Genomic DNA, 21385 nt, shown 5'->3' with positions numbered 1-21385 from the left:
CCAACATTGACTTAGCAAATCATGAAACATCATATGCAGCACAAGTATGAAACCAAAAAAAGTTTAATTATCGATGTAGCTTAAAGCGGCAATCAGCAATTGAAACAATAAAGTGTGTTTCGGTAAAAACCTGAGGGATGGGGCTGGAGAAATGTAACCACTTTCAAATACATAGACAGAGCTATGGATACAAGGACTGACCATCCATGATATCAAAATTATACTTTTGATGTTTTAAGGGCTATATAATGTTTGTTTACATTTAATTTGTTTACAAACATTGGACTAAAACAAGCTTATAATTTGGGTTCTTTGATGGGGTATGACAGTTGAACTAAGCTCATGAGACATTTGTAAGTTATATTCTTCAAGAATCAATTGGTACATATAATTAAAGTCTTAAAATGGATGTAACAACTGCAGATTTCCCATTTAACATGGGAATGTTTTATCATCAAATACAGGTCAACATCAAGGACAGTTTCAATGAATCAATATCTCTATTTTGTAAATAATCTAAAAGTATTACAAAGTAAAAATAAATGAATTATTACGTATTGAAAGACAGTAATGGTGGGCACCAATATCTATAATTTATTATATTATTATTATAATTCAATATGATATCAATATGAGCAAGGCCTTATCCTTGCTGTTAACCTTACTGTATGTAAAAGACCATACATCACTGTTCCTACAGGAACAATACCTTCTCATACTTAACTGCCTGCTGATGGCTTCAACGGGCTTCACATTGTAATAAAACTGCTTGGGTAGGTTAGAGAATATTAAACTGATATCGATATAGATGTTCCATATCAGTGCCCATCGCTACTTAACAGCATGTTAAAAGTACATAACAAAAGACAGTAAATAAATGGGATTAGCGAGCAGCACGTTAAACTACTTTACATTATAACCATGATCAGGTATGAAAGCCATGCTGTACAGATGTACTGTCTCACCCTTCCTTTATGTGAAGTAAAACTCTTACAATAATTAACTTAATAACTTTAATGAATGATTTAGTCATTTGGTGGTTAAATGCAGTATGCAGTGACATAACCAAATGAGGGTAAAGGTCAAACCATATCAGATAAAGAATAAATCAAACGTAAATCGATAATCATTTTGGTCCTTCAGGGCTTATTTACAGACACTAACCCTGTAGTTAATTGTTGTTTTCCCTCTTGGTTACAAGCTGTGTTATCCCTCCTCCTATAGCTGCTCCTGCTACTGCTACTATCACTTTCCCCACTTGTGTTGGGGCTTTAATAAGACCTACTCCTACTGCTGCAATGGATCCAACTGCTATAGCTCCTTGTTTACCCAACTCTATCAACTGACTGTTCCTGATCTCTGTCTGAGCCTTCTCATACATCTGATTGGTGTAGTGTTTTCCTCCATTGAACTTCACCATCTCCTCTATCTTCCTCATCAGCTCTCTGACCTGAGTACGGTCTCCAAGCTCTTTGTTGTTAAAGGCATGATATCTGCCTCCACAGACTCTGACCAGTGTCTGAAGCGCCGGACTGTCGTTCAGAAACTCCTCTACTGGTCCCTCCAGCTGATCTACACCAGTGAATAATACTATAGTGTAGTTTGAGGCCTTTTTTCCAAAGTTGTCCTGGATGTACTTCACTACTTTCCTTTCCTCCTCTGTGTATTTATCCAGGTTGATCACCAGCAGGAACACATGGGGTCCTGGGACTGACATCTTGATGCATCTCTCTATTTCTACTTTATCTGTTCCCAAAAACTGTTTCCATATTTTCTCAATCAAAACTGTTTCTGTCAATAATATGTCATAGACCCCAGGAGTGTCGATGACGTCAATCTTCTTCCCATATGCCACTACACTTTGTTTCTTACACTGTTCAGTCACTGGCTTTGGACTTGACTTAGAATGGAACCCCTTTTTCCCCAGGATGGTGTTTCCTGTTGAACTCTTCCCTGCTCCAGTCTTCCCCACCATAACTATCCTCAGATCAGCTGGATGCACTAAACCTGTGAAAAAACAAAATGTATCAGTTACTAAATTCATTAAATTAGATTCAAAGTCACATCATTATCAGTTGCTAATAATGTCAAATCAAATAAAATATTATTGGTCATATTTAGCAGATGTTATTGCTGGTGCAGTGAAATGCTTGTGTTCCTAGCTCCAACAGTGCAGTAGTATCTAACAATTCACAACCATACACACAAATCTAAAAGTAAAATAATGGAATTAAGAAATATATAAAATATGACGTATACGCAGTGAGTCAGGAAGCAGGTGCAGAAAGAGAGTTTAATAATCATCAAGGCAGTTGAACAAAACAGAAGTAGTGTACTGAACATGAAAATAAACTAATAATGCTTGATGACTGAGGCTACTTGGTGATTGAGTTGAAGGCATGCATGGCCACGCAGTCATGGGTGAACAGGGAGTACAGGAGGGGGCTGAGCACACACCCTTGTGGGGCCCCAGTGTTGAGGATCAGCGTAGTGGAGATGTTGTTTCCTACCTTCACCCCCTGGGGGCGGTACGTCAGGAAGTCAAGGATCTAGTTGCACAGGGCGGGGTTCAGACCCAGGGCCCCGAGCTTAATGATGTTGAATGCTGAGCTATAGTAAATTAACAGCATTCTTACAAAGGTATTCCTCTTGTCCAGATGGGATAGGGCAGTGTGCAGTGTGATGGCGATTGCATCGTCTGTGGATCTATTGGAGCGGTATGCAAATTGAAGTGGGTCTAGGGTGTCAGGTAAGCTGGAGGTGATATGATCCTTAACTAGCCTCTCAAAGCACTTCATGAAGCCAGAAGCGAGTGCTGCGGGGCGATGTCACTTACTAAATTCATTAAATTAGATTCAGAGTGACATAAGCAAATTACAGTTGGCCCAGAAGAAAGAAACAGGTATGGTCCTTAAATGTACACAGAGAGCTAACATCGATGACATGCATGTCAATCTCTCTTGGCTCAAAGTAGAGGAGAGATTGATTGAATCACAACTGGTCTTTGTATTGACATGTTAAAGGTACTGAGCTGTCTGTTCAAACGACTAGCGCACAGCTCAGACACCCATACATACCACACAAGACATGCAACCAGAGGTCTCTTCACAGTCCCCAAGTCCAGGACAGTCTCCGTGAAACTCACAGTACAACACAGAACCATGACTACATGGAACTCTATTCCACATCAAGTAACTCAGTCAAGCAGTAAAATCAGATTTAAAAAACAGATAAAACCACACCTTACGGAACAACGCGGACACACGCATACTCAGACACATGCTAGCACACACGCTCTACACACATGTACATTTTAATATTGCTGTATGGTGGCATAGTCTTAGGGTGTTTACACACTTAGTGCCTTTCAGCCAATGTTTGTGAACTCATTGCAGTTCGATACATTTTTTGTACATTTTATACACTTCAAAGGAACTCAGACCCTCAATAGAGTGAACCGTGTGAACCCAAAGCTCCCCAGGTTCGCTTGTCATTATTCCCGCACCACACACTAGACTACTGCAACAATGTTTACCCTGCGGTAACCCCTCACACTAGACTACTGCAACACTGTTTCCCCTGCGGTAACCCCTCACACTAGACTACTGCAACACTGTTTCCCCTGCGGTAACCCCTCACACTAGACTACTGCAACACTGTTTCCCCTGCGGTAACCCCTCACACTAGACTACTGCAACACTGTTTCCCCTGCGGTAACCCCTCACACTAGACTACTGCAACACTGTTTCCCCTGCGGTAACCCCTCACACTAGACTACTGCAACACTGTTTCCCCTGCGGTAACCCCTCACATTGGTGCCACAAAAGAGAGAAGATGATGATGTGCAGGTTCGCAGACAGAAATGTGTGCTGTTTTTGGATATTGATTAGCGATTGTCAAGGACGCAAAAAAATTCCAAAATGTCTTGAGTTTTAAATTCAGATTATTTGTTTGCGATATGTGATCTATAGGCTGAGAGGGCTTCATAAACTGTTTATTGATTGTGGGGTTTGACTAGTGTGAGAAGACAATATATTTGGTGAGAATCACAATATAGGGTACAAAACCTATTTTAGCTCTTAAAGGGGCAGCATTATTTATTCTGCAGTTATTCTATTGATATAATATAATAATAAGCCATTTAGCAGACGCTTTTATCCAAAGCGACTTACAGTCATGTGGGCATACATATTTTTTTTCTCTGGGATCGAACCAACTACCTTGGCGTTACAAGTGCCGTGCTCTACCAGCTGAGCTACAGAGGACCACATTTATTCTGTTACCGATCAAATGTACATGTTAATAATATCTTCTGACTACAATTATTATTTATCATATTTTAACTAAATTCAATCTATTAGCTTCCAAAATGTAAGTAGGTATATCTAGCTGTCCGATAACACATTCTGATTGAATGGCTTGTCCTGCACTTTTGTAAAAACCCAGAGTGCATGTTGGAAAAATATATTGGTACCTTACTAAACATAGCAATGTGAATGCAAAGAGGTTCACAAAATAGAGTCAGAATGGTTTGAATTACAAACTATTAAAAGCTATCTATGAAAAGCTCACACTCTAACGAACATGCACGTGCAACATGTTTTGACATCAGCAAACAACTTGCCCACATAACTCCATTCATGTGGTCTGTGGTTCAGAGGCCAGTAGGACATACTGCCAAATTCTCTAGAACTACGGAGGCGGCTTATTGTTGAGAAATTAACATTAAATTATCTGGCAACAGCTCTGGTGGACATTCCTGCAGTCAGCATGCCAATTGCACACTCCCTCAACTTAAGACATCTGTGGCATTGTATTGTGTGACAAAACTGCACATTTTAGAGTGGCCTTTTATGGCCCCCAGCACAAGGTGTACCTGTGTAATAATCACGCTGTTTAATCAGCTTCTTGATATGCTACACCTGTCAGGTAGGAGGATTGTCTTGGCAAAGGTGAAAAACTCACTAACAAGGATGTTAACAAAATTGTCCGACAATAATCTGTTTGTTACATAGTATACTCCGACATGTTTATTAATTATGACAGAATAATGAAATATGATCTGTAGAAGACATAAAAAAGGCTCAGATTGACATCCTGTATAGTTTTACTTATTTAATGGACATTTTCCAAATGTTTTTTTGTGAATCACATTACATAATATCTATTGTTCACCCCTTACACTCATTTCAGCCTCCTGGCAGAGGCAACCAGGTTTTTGGCTAACATGACCTGGTACTTGGTAGAGTTCATGATGCCGTTGACCTTAACACTTTACACTTGTGAGAATTGGATACTCTATTGTATTTTTTCCATATACAGACAAAACCTATGTGTTTTAATCAAATCAACTATATGCACTGAGCTTGTCTGATGTTTTAAGCACACTGTTTTATGACATTATTAAGGCACACAAATGACTCGAGGGAGTCCGACTGCAATTGATTTGATTGGCTGGGCTCAGACTTGCTGCACTGTGTTAAAGAAATGACAGCTAGCATCTCTGTCTTTCTCTTGTCCAAAAGTGTTTGTCATCCTGTCCGTGTTGCTGAAGCATTTCTGACTGAAAAGTTCTGTTCCCAAAATCAGTCATTTGTTTAGGAAAAACATTCCCTATTCCCTCTTTACGTGACACATGTATGCATCATATAATCAATGGGGCCTGAAAATAGCCTATCATAATCGCATCAATAAATTGGTTATAACAAACTCAGAACACCGCAACACATGTGACAGCAAAATGAATGCGGAGTACGAGAAAATAAATGGTGTGTGACAAAACATGAGACTGACCGAAAATCGGTCTTCTCACAATATTGTCCGTAGCGTCCGAACGGTTTGGCCTCTATGGAAAGATGAGACTCTCACAAACATGATGGTGTTCTCTGTTTTGCTCTACGACCCACATAAGCGTCTTGGGACTCATCTAATGTCGGTACAGCCGATCTGCCAACTTCTGTCTATAGCGTCCAAACAGTTTGGGCTACACACTAATATGACCCCTCTGTGAAAAGGTGACACTCTCACGAACAAGTACATGTCAGTTTGCTCTAGAACACCCACAGGCCTCACAAGACTCATCTGAACGTCCCCCAGTACCAGTTGGAAAAATGAATGGAAGTAACGTATATATGGAGACTTAGTGTAAAAAATAAGGGGTTAAATACATGTATAGAAAATAACAAAGATCCTGATCTTTCTGATATCTCTCAGATATAGGACCGACACTTCAGAACAAACTTCCTTTTGATTTATTTTGGGGACTATCTGTTGTTCCACGTAGTGAATCTCTTGTTCAATGTGTTTGTACGGGCCCAAAATAATTGTTATGTCAATACTTATTACTTGGCAGGAAGGTTATTATCCCAGCCCTAAAAACCTACTGTTTCCCAGGTCCTCTGATAATACTTATCCCGTGTGAATTGTCATCCCTGTGTTTTGAGGGATATTACAGAGATATTACAGGTGCTGCTACCAGTTTAGGTAAGAACATGGGAACATGGGAACAGATTTATGCTTAAAACAAAGTGCTATGCAGGCAGCATACAGATGAATTATCTGTTTTGTCACATATGAACTTTTCTAGTGCCATACTTCTCTTTTAAAAGATGAAGTGGACAATATTGTGCCAATTAATTGATAAATTGCCAAATGTGTCAGTTAATTAAATGTCTGCATAGGTTACACTTCATGGTTCTTATTGATATGCATGATTATTTGGACTTTCTCCGAACTGAAGGCCATTAGGCCAATATTATGCTATCCCTAGACATTTGAAATATTTTCACGCCTAGAAGATCCTCCAGGCTTCCGTCATAACGGTCAATTTTGAATGAGGAAAAAAAAAAAATTACAGGGGCAGTTTGGTAAAACTAATCCCGTCTGAAATATCCACTGGAAAAACGAACATGCTGGGGTAATAACTACATAACTTACATTTGTGAAGGAAATTTCTGTTAAACCTTTATCATGCTTGTCACGCCCTGGCTTTGGGGACTCTTTAATGTTGAGCCACAGTGTGTAGGTTCTATATCTCTGTCTTTCTCTTGTCCAACAGTGTTTGTCATCCTGTCCGTGTTGCTGAAGCATTTCTGACTTAAAAGTTCTGTTACCAATATCAATACACACAAATCTAAAAGTAAAATAATGAAATTAAGAAATATATAAATATATGACGTATACGCAGTGAGCCAGGAAGCAGGTGCAGAAGGAGAGCTTAATAATCAAGGCAGATGAACAAAACAGAAGTAGCGTACTGAACGTGAAAACAAACCAATACTGCCTGATGACTGAGGCTACTGAGGGCTAAATAAAGTGAAGGTAATCAAGGTGGTGATGAAGTCCAGGTGTGTAATGATGGTTGTCAGGCTCAGTGGTTAGTAGACCGGTGACGTCGAGCACTGGAGAGGGGGAGCGGGAGTAGACGTGACAAGGACGAGCATGTCGGAGTCAGCCCGACAGGATGCTCTCATTTGTCCATCTGTAAAAGTTTGTAAGGGTCTTAAGAGCCAAATTTATTCAGCCTCCTGTTGTGCCTTCTTCAACACACTGTGTTCTGTGTGGATGGACCATTTCAGATTGTCAGTGGTGTGTACGCCGAGGACCTTGAAGCTTTTTACCTTCTCCACTGCGGTCCCGTCGATAGGGGACATGGTCCCTCTGCTGTCTCCTGAAGTCCACGATCAGCTCCTTCGTTTTGTTGATGTTGAGGTAGAGGTTATTTTTCTGGCACCACTCCGCCAGGGTCCTCACCTCCTCCCTGTAGGCTGTCTCGTCATTGTTGGTAATCAGGCCTACTACTGTTGTGTCATCTGCAAACTTGATGATTGAGTTGAAGGCGTGCTTGGCCACGTAGTCATGGGTGAACAGGGAGTACAGGAGGAGGCTGAGCATACACCCTTGTGGGGCCCCTGTGTTTAAGATCAGCGTAGTGGAAGTGTTGTTTCCTACCTTCACCACCTGAGGGCTGCCGATCAGGAAGTCCATGACCCAGTTGCACAGGGCGGGGTTCAGACCCAGGGCCCCGAGTTTAATAATGAGCTTGGAGGGTACTATGGTGTTGAATGCTGAGCTATAGTCAATGAACAGCATTCTTACATAGGTATTCCTCTTGTCCAGATGGGATAGGGCAGTGGGCAGTGTGATGGCTATTGCATCGTCTGTGGATCTTTTGGGGCGGTATGCAAATTGAAGTGGGTCTAGGGTGTCAGGTAAGCTGGAGGTGATATGAACCTTAACTAGCCTCTCAAAGCACTTCATGATGCCAGAAGTGAGTGCCACAGGGTTATGACACTTACTAAATTCATTAACCCTTGTGCTTTGCTGGAAAAAAATGACATCCATTATGTTACGGGTCAAATTGACCCGCACAGTTTAAACACACTCAAGACAGTCAAAGAATTAAGTAAAAACAGAAACAACTTTATTTTGTCTTATCAGACATTTCAGAAAGAAGAATAAATAAATTTTTAAACAATATTTAAGAACTATTTGTTAAACATATTTCCTTTCTCACAAACAAGATTTTTCAGTTTCCCCAAGTAGGTTTTTTCCCCCCCTATTGGTCCATATTATCCCTTCAGTCTTTCTCTCTACATGTTGAACACAATGTGTGTGTGTGCTTTCTGCAGATGTATTTATTGCATTCTACACAAGTGGTGCTTGTTTTACTGTCTTGTCGAGGGGGGCAGAGCTGGCATCTTTTCCGTTTCTTGCCACTGCCTGTATCCACTGGATCCATTTCTGGTTGATTGGAGGCATGTGTTGATGGTCCAGCTTGAATTTTCTGGACGGCAGATGCAGCTGCTGTCGACCGAGGAGGCCGGACTCTCCTCTGGATCTTGGGAGTGATGAGAGCTTTGCCGAGCTCCTCTAGGAAAAGCCGGCGTCGGGTACAATTTGCCACCATTCCATTGCTGGTTGATTTCAGTCCACAGGACATAGGCATTGTAAGCAGACACATCCACAATGTTGTAGAAAATCACCAAAGGCCAGCGGGCAGTCATGCGCTGACAACTATATGTTGCTGTGACTTTATCCAAATTGTCAACTCCTCCTTTGGTGGAATTGTAGTCCAGTATTATTTGTGGCTTGATGTCCTCTCTTGCACTCAGCGATGCATCTTTGTGCATTGTGCTCATTACAAGAACATTCTTGTTCTTCTTTGGGCAGTATGAAACAACAGTTGCATTTTCAGAGAAAGCAAATTTAGAGGAATGCACAGTTCTGCCCTGCATTTTCAGAAGCTCACTGGGAAGTTCAGGTTTGTTTTTCTGATTGTTCCAACCATGGTCAGCTTTCTCTTCTGTAGTTCAACACCAAGGCGGTAGGATGTGAAGAAGTTGTCACACGTGATGTTATGACCTTGCAGCCCTTCACTCATGTCCAGCACCACCCGCATCCCCTGGTTTTTCTCAGGCACTCCGCCGGGTGGCTTCCCAGTGTAAACTTGCATATTCCATGCATAGCTTGATGTGGCATCACATGCTGCCCATATTTTGATGCCATATTTTGCAGGCTTGTTTGGCATATACTGTCTGAAGGGACAACGTCCTCTGAATGGAACAAGGCGTTCATCAACTGTAACATGAGGACTGGGATTGTACAGTAACGGTAGAATTTCCACCCATTTATCCCATACATCTCTGATTGCAGCTAGTTTGTCTCTTTCACGTCGACCCGGTCTGGTATCACGGTTATCAAAGCGAATCACCCGAGAAATTATGTGGAATTCTTGTAGAGACATTGTTGCCCGAAATATTGGCCTTCCATTCTCTTCATTCCACAGGCTGGCCGTTGCTTCTCCGTTTGACCGGTAGACTCCAGCTAATATGAGCAATCCAATGTATGCATGCAAGTCAATCCGATCCAGTGGCTTCCAGTTCTCTTGAAACACACGGCTCCCCTCCAAGTTGGTCATGTCCAGAACAATCTTCTCTATTGCTTGGGGTAAAAAGAGCTCAAAAGCTGATTGTATGTCATGGACTCGAGTGACAGCAAATCGTGTAGGTCCTGGAACCATTTTTATTACATTGGAAGCTGAGAGTCTACCTTGACCTCGTTGTGGTGACGGTGACCATTCAATATGACCATCTTTAGACTTCCATGTCTTCTCTTCTCTTGATGATGCTTGTTGCATGCTCTGTCTCTCCATCTAATGTAGGGGATGGTACGGCAGACTCCTCCTCTGAATCCTCTTCAATGAAGACAAAATCTGGATCATCAACAGCATTGTCCTCTATCTCTGAAATATCCTCTGTCTCTGAAACCTCTTCTTCTTTTTCACTGTCACAGTCCAGAATTTGTGATAAGACTTCATTGATTGAAAATCTTTTGGAGCTCATTTTTGAGTGTCTGTGTCAGGGACCTGCTGCTCTCACACTGAGGAGAAGCTTGGGAAAGCCCTTTTTAACCCAAACACAATTCTAAAAGTGCAACCAGGACCAGTCAAAACAAAATACATCAAAGACACTTTTTTGTTTTGCACCTGTGCAAATATATATACACATGAAAGCCTCCGGGTCAAAATGACCCACAACATCATGTTTGTATACAAAATGTACACAGACATTCCACAACACATCAGTGTGTCCACATTTTGCAGTTAGGTTCATGACCCTAAATGAGGAAAAGTCATGTAATTTCATGGCGAAAAAGAGTGGTTAACTAGTATTTTAGACAACGCAAAAGTGGAAACGGGTCAAATTGACCCACAACATAACAGGAGGGTTAAATTAGATTCATAGTGACATAAGCTAATTACAGTTGGCCCAGAAGAAAGAAACAGGTATGGTCCTTAAATGTACACAGAGAGCTAACATCAATGACATGCATGTCAATCTCTACTGGCCCATACATACATACCACACAAGACATGCAACCAGAGGTCTCTTCACAGTCCCCAAGTCCAGGACAGTCTCCGTGAAACTCACAGTACAACACAGAACCATGACTACATGGAACTCTATTCCACATCACGTAAGGCATCAAGTAAGGCAGCAGCTACTCTTCCTGGGGTCCAGCAAAATTAAGGCAGTTATACATTTAAAATAACATTACAATACATTCACAACAGATTTCACAGCACACTAAGTGTGTGCCCTCAGGCCCCTACTCCACTACCACATATCTACAACACAAAATCCATGTGTACGTGTGTGTATAGTGTGTATGTTATCATGTGTGTGTATGCATGTGTCTGTGCCTATGTTTGTGTTGCTTCACAGTCCCCGCTGTTCCATAAGGTGTATTTTTATCTGTTTTTTAAAATCTGATTCTACTGCTTGTTACCTGATGTGGAATAGAGATCCATGTAGTCATGGCTCTATGTAGTACTGTGCGCCTCCCATAGTCTGTTCTGGATTTGTGGATTGTGACGAGACCTCTGGTGGCATGTCTTGTGGCGTATGCATGGGTGTCTGAGCTGTGTGCTAGTCGTTTAAACAGACAGCTCGGTGCTTTCAACATGTCAATACCTCTCACAAATACAAGTAGTGATGAAGTCAATCTCTCCTCCAATTTGAGCCAGGAGAGATTGACATGCATATTATTAATGTTTGCTCTCTGTGTACATCCAAGGGCCAGCCGTGCTGCCCTGTTTTGAGCCAATTGCAATTTTCCTAAGTCCCTCTTTGTGGCACCTGACCACACGACTGAACAGTAGTCCAGGTGCGATAAAACTAGAGCCTGTAGGACTGGCCTTGTTGATAGTGCTTTATTATGGACAGACTTCTCCCCATCTTAGCTACTGTTGTATCAATATATTTTGACCATGACAGTTTGCAATCCAGGGTTACTCCAAGCAGTTTAGTCACCTCAACTTGCTCAATCTCCACATGATTTATTTCAAGATTTAGTTGAGGTTTACGGTTTAGTGAATGATTTGTCCCAAATACAATGCTTTTAGTTGTAGAAATATTTAGGACTAACCACTCTGAAACTAACTGCTACTCTTTGTTAAGTGTTGCAGTCATTTCAGTCGCTGTAGTAGCTGACATGTATAGTGTTGAGTCATCCGCATACATAGACACTTTGGCTTTACTCAAAGCCAGTGGCATGTCATTAGTAAAGATTGAAAAAAGTAATGAGCCTAGACAGCTGCCCTGGGGAATTCCTGATTCTACCTGGATTATGTCGGAGAGGCTTCCATTAAAGAACACCCTCTGTGTTCTGTTAGACAGGTAACTCTGTATCCACAATATAGCAGGTGGAGTAAAGCCATAACACATACGTTTTTCCAGCAGCAGACTATGATCGATAATGTCAAAAGCCGAACTGAAGTCTATCAAAACAGCTCCCACAATCTTTTCATCATCAATTTCTCTCTGCCAATCATCAGTCATTTGTGTAAGTGCCGTGCTTGTTGAATGTCCTTCTCTATAAGCATGCTGAAAGATTGTTGTCAATTTGTTTACTGTAAAATAGCATTGTATCTGGTCGAACACCATTTTTTACCAATAGTTTACTAAGGGTTGGTAACAGGCTAATTGGTCGGCTATTTGAGCCAGTAAAGAAGGCTTTACTATTCTTAGGTAGCGGAATGACTTTTACTTCCCTCCAAGCCTGGGGGTATACACCTACTAGTAGGCTTAAATGTGACTGGACCCCGGGAACAGGGTAGATATTCCATTTTACTCATAGCCTTTTTGACTATTTGTTGTGTGCCATTCTGTGTTGAATGTGATAGGTGATCCATTATGTTTGTCTTCCCGTTTGCAGGTTAACAAGGTGACTGAGCACACCTCTGCCCCTCCCTTTAAAAGAATATGGTGTGCTCTGGTGGCAAGACAGATCAGAGAGAGGTAGCTGCTGGACTCCAAGCTGCCACGGCGGTCACCTTAAAGGTTGAGTTTTATTGAATTATTGGATGATCATTTAGAAAAGTAAGATGAAAGACATTTGCTGTTTCTTTGGTGTGGCAGCTTGGAGGCCAACAAGGTAACACGTGACCTGTTTTTGAATATATGTATTTTAATTCATATTCTTAAAGGGGAAGGCTGACATATGTTTCCAAGAACTGTAGCCATTTTGGTGGTCTAAGGTTATTGCAATGAACAAGCTGAACTTCACACGTACTGCTGAGTTAATGCTGGTTTCCTTAAAATGATACTTCTGGGAGATTACACTAAAATAATAGGGGTTGCAATTAAAAGAACACTGGAATAAATTAGCAGACCAGCTGATCTGACATTGTTATGGTGTAAGGCTGGATTGATACCAGTAGCGGTGCGTGAGTAAAATCACTGGGAAAGCCAAACCAGGAAAAAATCGATCTTACAACCTGTGTTGTGATAATTGCATTGTTTTCTCTATAACCTGTAAGTACAGTATAGACTGAGAGGGCTTCATAAACTGTTTGATGATTGTGGGGTTTGACTAGTGTGAGAAGGAATATTTGGTGAGAATCACAATATAGGGTACAAAACCTATTTTAGCTCTTAAAGGGGCAGCATAATTTATTCTGCAGTTATTCTATTGATATTTATTCTGTTACCGATCAAATGTAATTCTTGCAAAAATAATTCAAAGGCAAGGGCAGAGTGAATACAAATCGGATCTTTTAAAGAGGACTATATGAGAAAACACCCTTACTCGAACAGAACAGAAATTATATTTTTCCTTTCAGCTCTGCCTATTCAGCCTGACATCACTAGGACCAATCCCCGCCCCCCTGTCATAGTCAGCTGGACAACAGTAGATCCCTTGGGGACCCCAAGGGGTGCACATTTTATACAGAACAAAAATATAAACACAACATGCAATTTCAAAGATTTTACTGAGTTACAGTTCATATAATGAAATCCAGTCAATTGGAATAAATTCATTAGGCCCTAATCTATGGATTTCACATGAATGGGAATACAGATATGCATCTGTTGGTCTCAGATACCTTTAAAAAAGTAGGGGTGTGGATCAGAACCAGTCAGTATCTGGTGTGACCACTATTTGCCTCATGCAGCGCCACACATATCCTTCGCATGGAATTGATCAGGCTGTTGATTTTGGCCTGTGGAATGTTGTCCAACTCCTCTTCAATGGTTGTGCGAAGTTGATGGATATTGGCGGGAACTGGAACACGCTGTCGTACACATCGATCCAGAGCATCCCAAACATGCTCAATGGGTGACAGGTCTGGTGAGTATGCAGGCCATGGACGAACTGGGACATTTTCAGCTTCCAGGAATTGTGTACAGATCATGGGGCTTTGCATTATCATGCTGAAACATGAGATGAGCTGATGGCGGCGGATGAATGGCACAGGGATAGGCCTCAGGATCTTGTCAAGGTATCTCTGCATTCAAATTGCCATCAATAAAATGCAATTGTGTTCGGTGTCCATAGCTTGTGCCTGCCCATACCATAATCCCATGGGGCACTCTGTTTACAACGTTGACCTCAGCAAACCACTTTCCCACACAACTCCAGTCTGTGGTTCAGAGGCAGGTTGGACATACTGCCAAATTCTCTAGAACAACGGAGGTGGCTTATTGTAGAGAAATTAACATTAAATTATCTGGCAACAGCTCTGGTGGACATTCCTGCAGTCAGCATGCAAATTGCACACTCCCTCAACGTAAGACATCTGTGGCGTTGTATTGTGTGACAAAACTGCACATTTTAGAGTGGCCTTTTATGTTCCCCAGCACAAGGTGCACCTGTGTAATGATCATGCTGTTTAATCAGCTTCTTGATATGCCACACCTGGCAGGTGGATGGATTGTCTTGGCAAAGGTGAAATGTTCACTAACAAGGATGTTAACAAATTTGTGCACATAATTTGAGAGAAATACATTTTTTATGCGTCTGGAAAATGTATGGGATCTTATATTTCAGGTCATGAAACATGGGACCAACACTTTTATATTTTGGTTCAGTATACATCTTTTTCTAATTCCCGTTGACCATGTATCAAGTTGAGGTCTGCTTTGACTACCTTATCCGACAATAATCTGTTTGTTACATAGTACACTCCGACATATTTATTAATTATGACAGAATAATGAAATATGATCTGGATTTCTGTGCATTTGTTGGCTTTCCCTTTGAATTCTCAGAAAATCTTTCTCACTATAACGGAATCGAGACATACTCACCAACGCCTGATGCCTCATCGACCTCTGAAAGTAAATGAGCTGTAGAAGACATAAAAAAGGCTCAGATTGACATCCTGTATAGTTTTACTTATTTAATGGACATTTTCAAAATGTTTTTTTGTGAATCACATTACATAATATCTATTGTTCACCCCTTACACTCATTTCAGCCTCCTGGCAGAGGCAACCAGGTTTTTGGCTAACATGACCTGGTACTTGGTAGAGTTCATGATGCCGTTGACCTTAACACTTTACACTTGTGAGAATTGGATACTCTATTGTATTGTTTCCATATACAGACACAACCTATGTGTTTTAATCAAATCAACTATATGCACTGAGCTTGTCTGATGTTTTAAGCACACTGTTTTATGACATTATTAAGGCACACAAATGACTCGAGGGAGTCCGACTGCAATTGATTTGATTGGCTGGGCTCAGACTTGCTGCACTGTGTTAAATAAATGACAGCTAGCATCTCTGTCTTTCTCTCGTCCAACAGTGTTTGTCATCCTGTCCGTGTTGCTGAAGCATTTCTGACTGAAAAGTTCTGTTACCAAAATCAGTCATTTGTTTAGGAAAAACATTCCCTATTCCGTCTTTACAGTTGAAGTCAGAAGTTTACATTCACTTAGGTTGAAGTCATTAAAACTCGTTTTTCAACCACTCGTTTTTCAACCACAATTTTTCCAACAATTGTTTACAGACAGATTATTTCACTTAGAATTCACTGTATCACAATTCCAGTGGGTCAGAAGTTTACATACACTAAGTTGACTGTGCATTTAAACAGCTTGGGAAATTCCAGAACAGGACAGGAAAAGGCGTAACGCTCACTCACCATTTAAAAATGTGTAGTTTTATTAGACTGATGTTTTGGCCTAAAATGGCCTACTTCAGAATAATCACAAAGGGAATGGACAAGTTCATATAGGGCATGAGGAAGACAATTAGGGAGAAAATTCTCTTCAGCTGGTTGTGCTAATGAGAGACAGTGTGGTAGAGACCGTACAGGATGTAACGTTTAGCTGACCTGGGTAATATTGACATAAGCTCAGAACCAGTTGTGTTTCAAACATGGTCCTGTTTTTTCAATTGCTGTACTGATCAATGGACAGTTCACTACCTCTGTCAAAATAATATGTATCTTAAAGCTATGTTTGTACTTGTATTTATTTTTGCAATAAAGATGGTGACGCAACATTAATACACATTTAGAATATATCTGTTCATCTAAATACCTACATCACTATACTGAGAGCGTGTCCGTTTCTAAAAGGACTTATTAGGGTGTTTTTCAAGTTTTTGTTCATGTCTTTTGTGTGCCCTGATACTGCACAATGAGCAATGCGGAAGTGAATCTCAGCTGGGATAAGTTCCTCAAAGACAAGCCAAATCACAAAAGAAGTGTCTGGACCATTCTATAACATGCCATTTACCAAAAAAAATAGAATAGCTAATTGCAGTGTTTGTCCTGTCTGAAATCTGGCTACCTCGTCTTAACGTTACCGTAGTTACCCATTTATTTTTATTTGTATTTATTTAACCTTTATTTAACCAGGTAAACCAGTTGAGAACAAGATCTCATTTACAACTGCGACCTGGCCAAGATAAAGCAAAGCAGTGAGATAAAAACAACAACAACACAGAGTTACATATGGGGTAAAACAAAACAAAGTCAAAAATACTACAGAAATACATATAATATACAGTGTGTGCAAATTTAGCAAGTTATGGAGGTAAGGCAATAAAATAGGCTATAGTGCAAAATAATTACAATTAGTATTAACACTGGACTGATAGATGTGCAAGAGATGATGTGCAAATAGAGATACTGGGGTACAAATGAGCAAAATAAATAACAATATAGGAATGAGGTAGTTGGGCGGGCTAATTTCAGATGGGCTGTGTACAGGTGCAATGATCGGTAAGGTGCTCTGACAACTGATGCTTAAAGTTAGTGAGGGAGATAAGAGTCTCCAGCTTCAGAGATTTTTGCAATTTGTTCCAGTCATTTGCAGCAGAGAACTGGAAGGAATTGCGGCCAAAGGAGGTGTTGGCTTTGGGGATGACCAGTGAGATATACCCGCTGGAGCGCAGACTACGGGTGGGTGTTGCTATGGTGACCAATGAGCTAAGATAAGGCGGGGATTTGCCTAGCAGTGATTTATAGATGGCCTGGAGCCAGTGGGTTTGGCGACGAACATGTAGTGAGGACCAGCCAACAAGAGCGTACAGGTCACAGTGGTGGGTAGTATATGGGGCTTTGGAGACAAAACGGATGGCACTGTGATAGACTACATCCAATTTGCTGAGTAGAGTGTTGGAGGCTATTTTGTAAATGACATCGCCGAAGTCAAGGATCGGTAGGATAGTCAGTTTTACGAGGGCATGTTTGGCAGCATGAGTGAAGGAGGCTTTGTTGCGAAATAGGAAACCAATTCTAGATTTAACTTTGGATTGGAGATTCTTAATGTGAGTCTGGAAGGAGAGTTTACAGTCTAACCAGACACCTAGATATTTGTAGTTGTCCACATACTCTAGGTCAGACCCGTCGAGAGTAGTGATTCTAGTCGGGTGGGCGGGTGCAAGCAGCCCATCATGAGGTTGCTACAACCTAGCCTATGAATGAAAGTTTACAACGTAGGTGCACAAGTGGAGAAACATTTTTGAGTTATCAAGATCACAGACAGTGACACATTCAATACTTCCTTGCACACTCATGCCTGCATCACGTTCTTTTATATATAAGGCCATACAGTGCATTCGGAAATTATTCAGACCCCTTGACTTTTTCCACATTTTGTTACGTTACAGCCTTATTCTAAAATAGGTTTTCCCCTCATCAATCTACACACAATACCCCATAATGACAAAGCAAAAACAGGTTTTTAGAAATGTTTACAAATGTGTTAAAAAACAACAACTGAAAAATTACATTTACATAGTATTCAGACCCTTGAAATAGTACTTTGTTGAAGCACCTTTGGCAGCGATTACAGCTTTCTATAGGCTAGGCCTACTACAGTGCATTAGGAAAGTATTCAGACCCCTTGACTTTTTCAAAATCCTGGACTTGAACCCGATCGAACATCTCTGGAGAGACCTGCCAATAGCTGTGCAGCGATGCTCCCCATCCAACCTGACAGAGCTTTAGAGGATATGCAGAGAGGAATGGAAGAAACTCCCCAAATACCGGTGTGCCAAGCTTCTAGCGTCATATCCAAGAAGACTCAAGGCTGTAATCGCTGCCAAAGCTTCAACAAAGTACTGAGTAAAGGGTCTGAATACTGATGTAAATGTAATCTTTCAGTTTTATATTTGTATTGAATTTGCAAACAATTTTAAAAACCTGTTTTTGCTTTGTCATGATGGGGTTTTGCGTGTAGATTGATGCAGGAAAAAATGATTTAAACCATTTTAGAATAAGGCTGTAACATAACAAAACATGGAAAAAGTTAAGGGGTCTGAATACTTTCCTAATGCACTGCATTACTTTTCCATATGGGATTGTAGTGGTGGCAGCCTAACAGAAGAAGCGGTGTGGGTTATTTGTGGTGTGGCTTTAAATGTGTTATTTTAACCACCTGTCTGACTAAAAGTCATTCAAGTTAATCTGGTATGTTGTATTTACCATACAGCATTTCAATTGTACACTGTCCACACGGAATCTGTAATGATACTAGCATAAGTTCATGTGATACTTAGAAGCCTTAAGGCGTCCATTGTTAACAAAGTCACCATTTGGCTACAATATTTTGGCCAATAAATTTGAAAGTTCAAAAAGTTTGGAGTCATTATTACATGTCATGGACACATGGAATTGATGTAATTGCTCATAACCCAGTTGAAGTAATTTGGATAGTTAGTTCCCAAGTGAAAAATATACTTGCCACAAGATAAAAACAAAAGGTTTGTATTTACAGGAAATGTTTGTTTGTATTTGTTATTCTTTAGGTTTAACCAATGGAAGAAATTAAGTTGAATGTTGACAGAAATAGGCTGCACCAACTTGAAATATAGGTTTGGAAATAATCAAATAAAACACTTGTTATTGAATCCTATGTTCGTTTTCAACAGATCTAGTATATTCCCTTGAGAACCTAAGTCATTTACGTGTAACCAGTTAAACTCGTTGCAGGTTTTGAAAATCAATGTGTTTTTGTTTCCTTGTAAAGCAATGTGATGACGTCATCACACTGCACTTTTTAAGGACGTTTCTTCTTATCTTTTTAACTGCAGAACGTAGACATGCACACTTTTCTCACATGTAGAGAGAGATAATGAATATGAGGTTGGAAATGGGTGGAATGCCCCTTTCAAAACAGGCTGTCAATCTTCTACTGATAAGTGCACTTGTTTTATTCTATTGTCCAGCTTTTATCTAACCTGCTGGCATTCTCGGATGGAATGTGACTGGGTGAAGCAGGACCAATGGGTGAGGATATTTCACCAAGGTATAATTCACAATTAGAACCTGTAGTGGAAATTGATAAAATATTATGGTACCAATTTATTTGAAGCCCGTGTCCATTATGCACGTGTCAAACACAAGGACAGCAGGCCAAATCCGGCCCATGACACAATTTTATCCAGACCGCTCAATGATTTGGGTTGCCAATTCATTTTTGGACCGCTACAATACTATGCGCGATGCAATGCACTACAAGTCACAGCAAAAACTGCCATTGTGCTGCACGTCAAACGCCAGTGCATTGCCACACACAAACCACTCCCCCCAGACACACCCACACATGAGCCAGTCAATGTGCTGTATCATATCATCACTAATGGCACTGACTGAATCTTCTACCGGACCGTCCATGCCAAGGTTCGGTTTTTAAAGCTTGACAATGAATAGCCAAACAACAAAAGCTGCAACAAAACACCACACAAAGGAGAAACATGTAGGCATATTACAGCAACATTTGAGCAGTAGCCTAGGCTGGCTACCCAACTACAAGACTTGTTGAATGCGCCATACAGCAATGCTGCATTCAACCGCACTTGTGATCCATGCCGTCTAAAGCTTAAATGTTACAACAACCCATAGCTAGCTAAAAATTTTTCATTTGGAATTATTACATACTTTTTCATTTGGGCTGTAGCACATCTGCAAGCATAATAGCAAAGACTGGATTTGATATTATTAATCTTGTATTTTGTTTAAATATGTTAAAATATTATAAACAGCATTCTATGTACATAAGTAGACATTATAAAGGACCATATTTTTTATAATAAAACATCTCAATTGTAAAAAACATTTTTGCTATGTCTGGCCCACGGATTTGTTGTGTTTTTTCAATATGGCCCATGGGCTGATTGAGTTTGACACACCTGCTATAATGTATGATAGAAATAAAACTATTATTATTTGAAAACATGAATTATTCAAAAAAAAAATCTAAACATAAAGTAATCAACCCATACTCACCTATAGCTAGCTAAAAAAAAATATTTTGGAAATGTGAAACTCTCGTCTGAGTGAATAACTGATGCATTTACAAACGTGCAACACCCGTTGAATATGCAAAAAATGTAATTGTTGCCAGCAGCACAGTTACCATCACCAATGATCTAGATAACATGAAAACAGCCTAACCAGCTCTGCTAGGGTGAGTAAAATGGTCAGAGTGAGGTGTTCTCTCATTTGTGTCTGGAAGTAGCTAGCAAGTTAGCTTGGGCGCTTGACTGCTGTTTTGAGGTCAGAACGTTTGGATCAACCCTACTCCTCTGCCAGAGTCTCCAGTGTGCGCTCTCAACGCTCCGAGAGCGAAATGCTCTGAATTTAGCCAAGGACAATCTGACAACGCTCTGAATTTACGAACGCCCAGGATGCACTCCGAGTTCACTCTGGCACTCCAGAATGATTTTACAAACATACCCTTATTAAAACTTTTCAAAAAAAATTTGCAAATCACATTATACAATAAATACAAAACAATATGTACTCACTATACTCATAATCATCTGCCATACTTGTTTTTTGTGTACCGAACGTTTGTGTACTGAAGTTTATCCTAGGAAAGGTATTTCTGTTCTCTTGTCTGCCTCACAGATGTCCAGGTGAAGTTGATTCAGGCTAAATCCTTCACTCTCTAGTCTTTAAAAAGTGGGTTTCTGCAAACATGGATAACACAGCTTTGTCTCTTCCTGGATTAGCCTAAAGGTGTAGCCTGAAGTACACTCTACATTGTAGCTGGTGTTTATATAATGACTTCCCTTAGACTCACAGCCCTTCTCATCAGGAGGTGCATTTCCAGTAAAAGGTGTGGCAATGTAGCCTGTGT

General features: G+C 40.5%; 1 protein-coding gene across 2 annotated transcripts; it reads right to left on the bottom strand.

Moving 5' to 3' along the window:
* Window positions 1–45: 45 nt before the first annotated feature.
* Window positions 46–21212, bottom strand: LOC121559937 (GTPase IMAP family member 9-like). Of its 2 annotated transcripts, XM_045211658.1 has the most exons (3): window positions 21051–21212; window positions 15093–15131; window positions 46–2007 (listed from the first exon to the last, which is right to left on the bottom strand). In XM_045211658.1, the coding sequence occupies exons 1-3, from the start codon at window positions 21070–21072 to the stop codon at window positions 1172–1174; spliced, it is 897 nt and encodes a 298-aa protein (XP_045067593.1). In that variant the 5' UTR covers window positions 21073–21212; the 3' UTR covers window positions 46–1171. The 2 variants fall into 2 exon arrangements, with proteins under 2 accessions (XP_045067593.1, XP_045067594.1); XM_045211659.1 differs by lacking the exon at window positions 15093–15131.
* Between the last annotated feature and the right edge of the window lie 173 nt (window positions 21213–21385).

This window comes from Coregonus clupeaformis, chromosome 38, assembly GCF_020615455.1.
Source record: "Coregonus clupeaformis isolate EN_2021a chromosome 38, ASM2061545v1, whole genome shotgun sequence".
Taxonomy (NCBI): domain Eukaryota; kingdom Metazoa; phylum Chordata; class Actinopteri; order Salmoniformes; family Salmonidae; genus Coregonus; species Coregonus clupeaformis.
The sequence above is the reverse complement of the archived record's forward strand: the minus strand, read 5'-3'. Positions and strand labels throughout refer to the sequence as shown.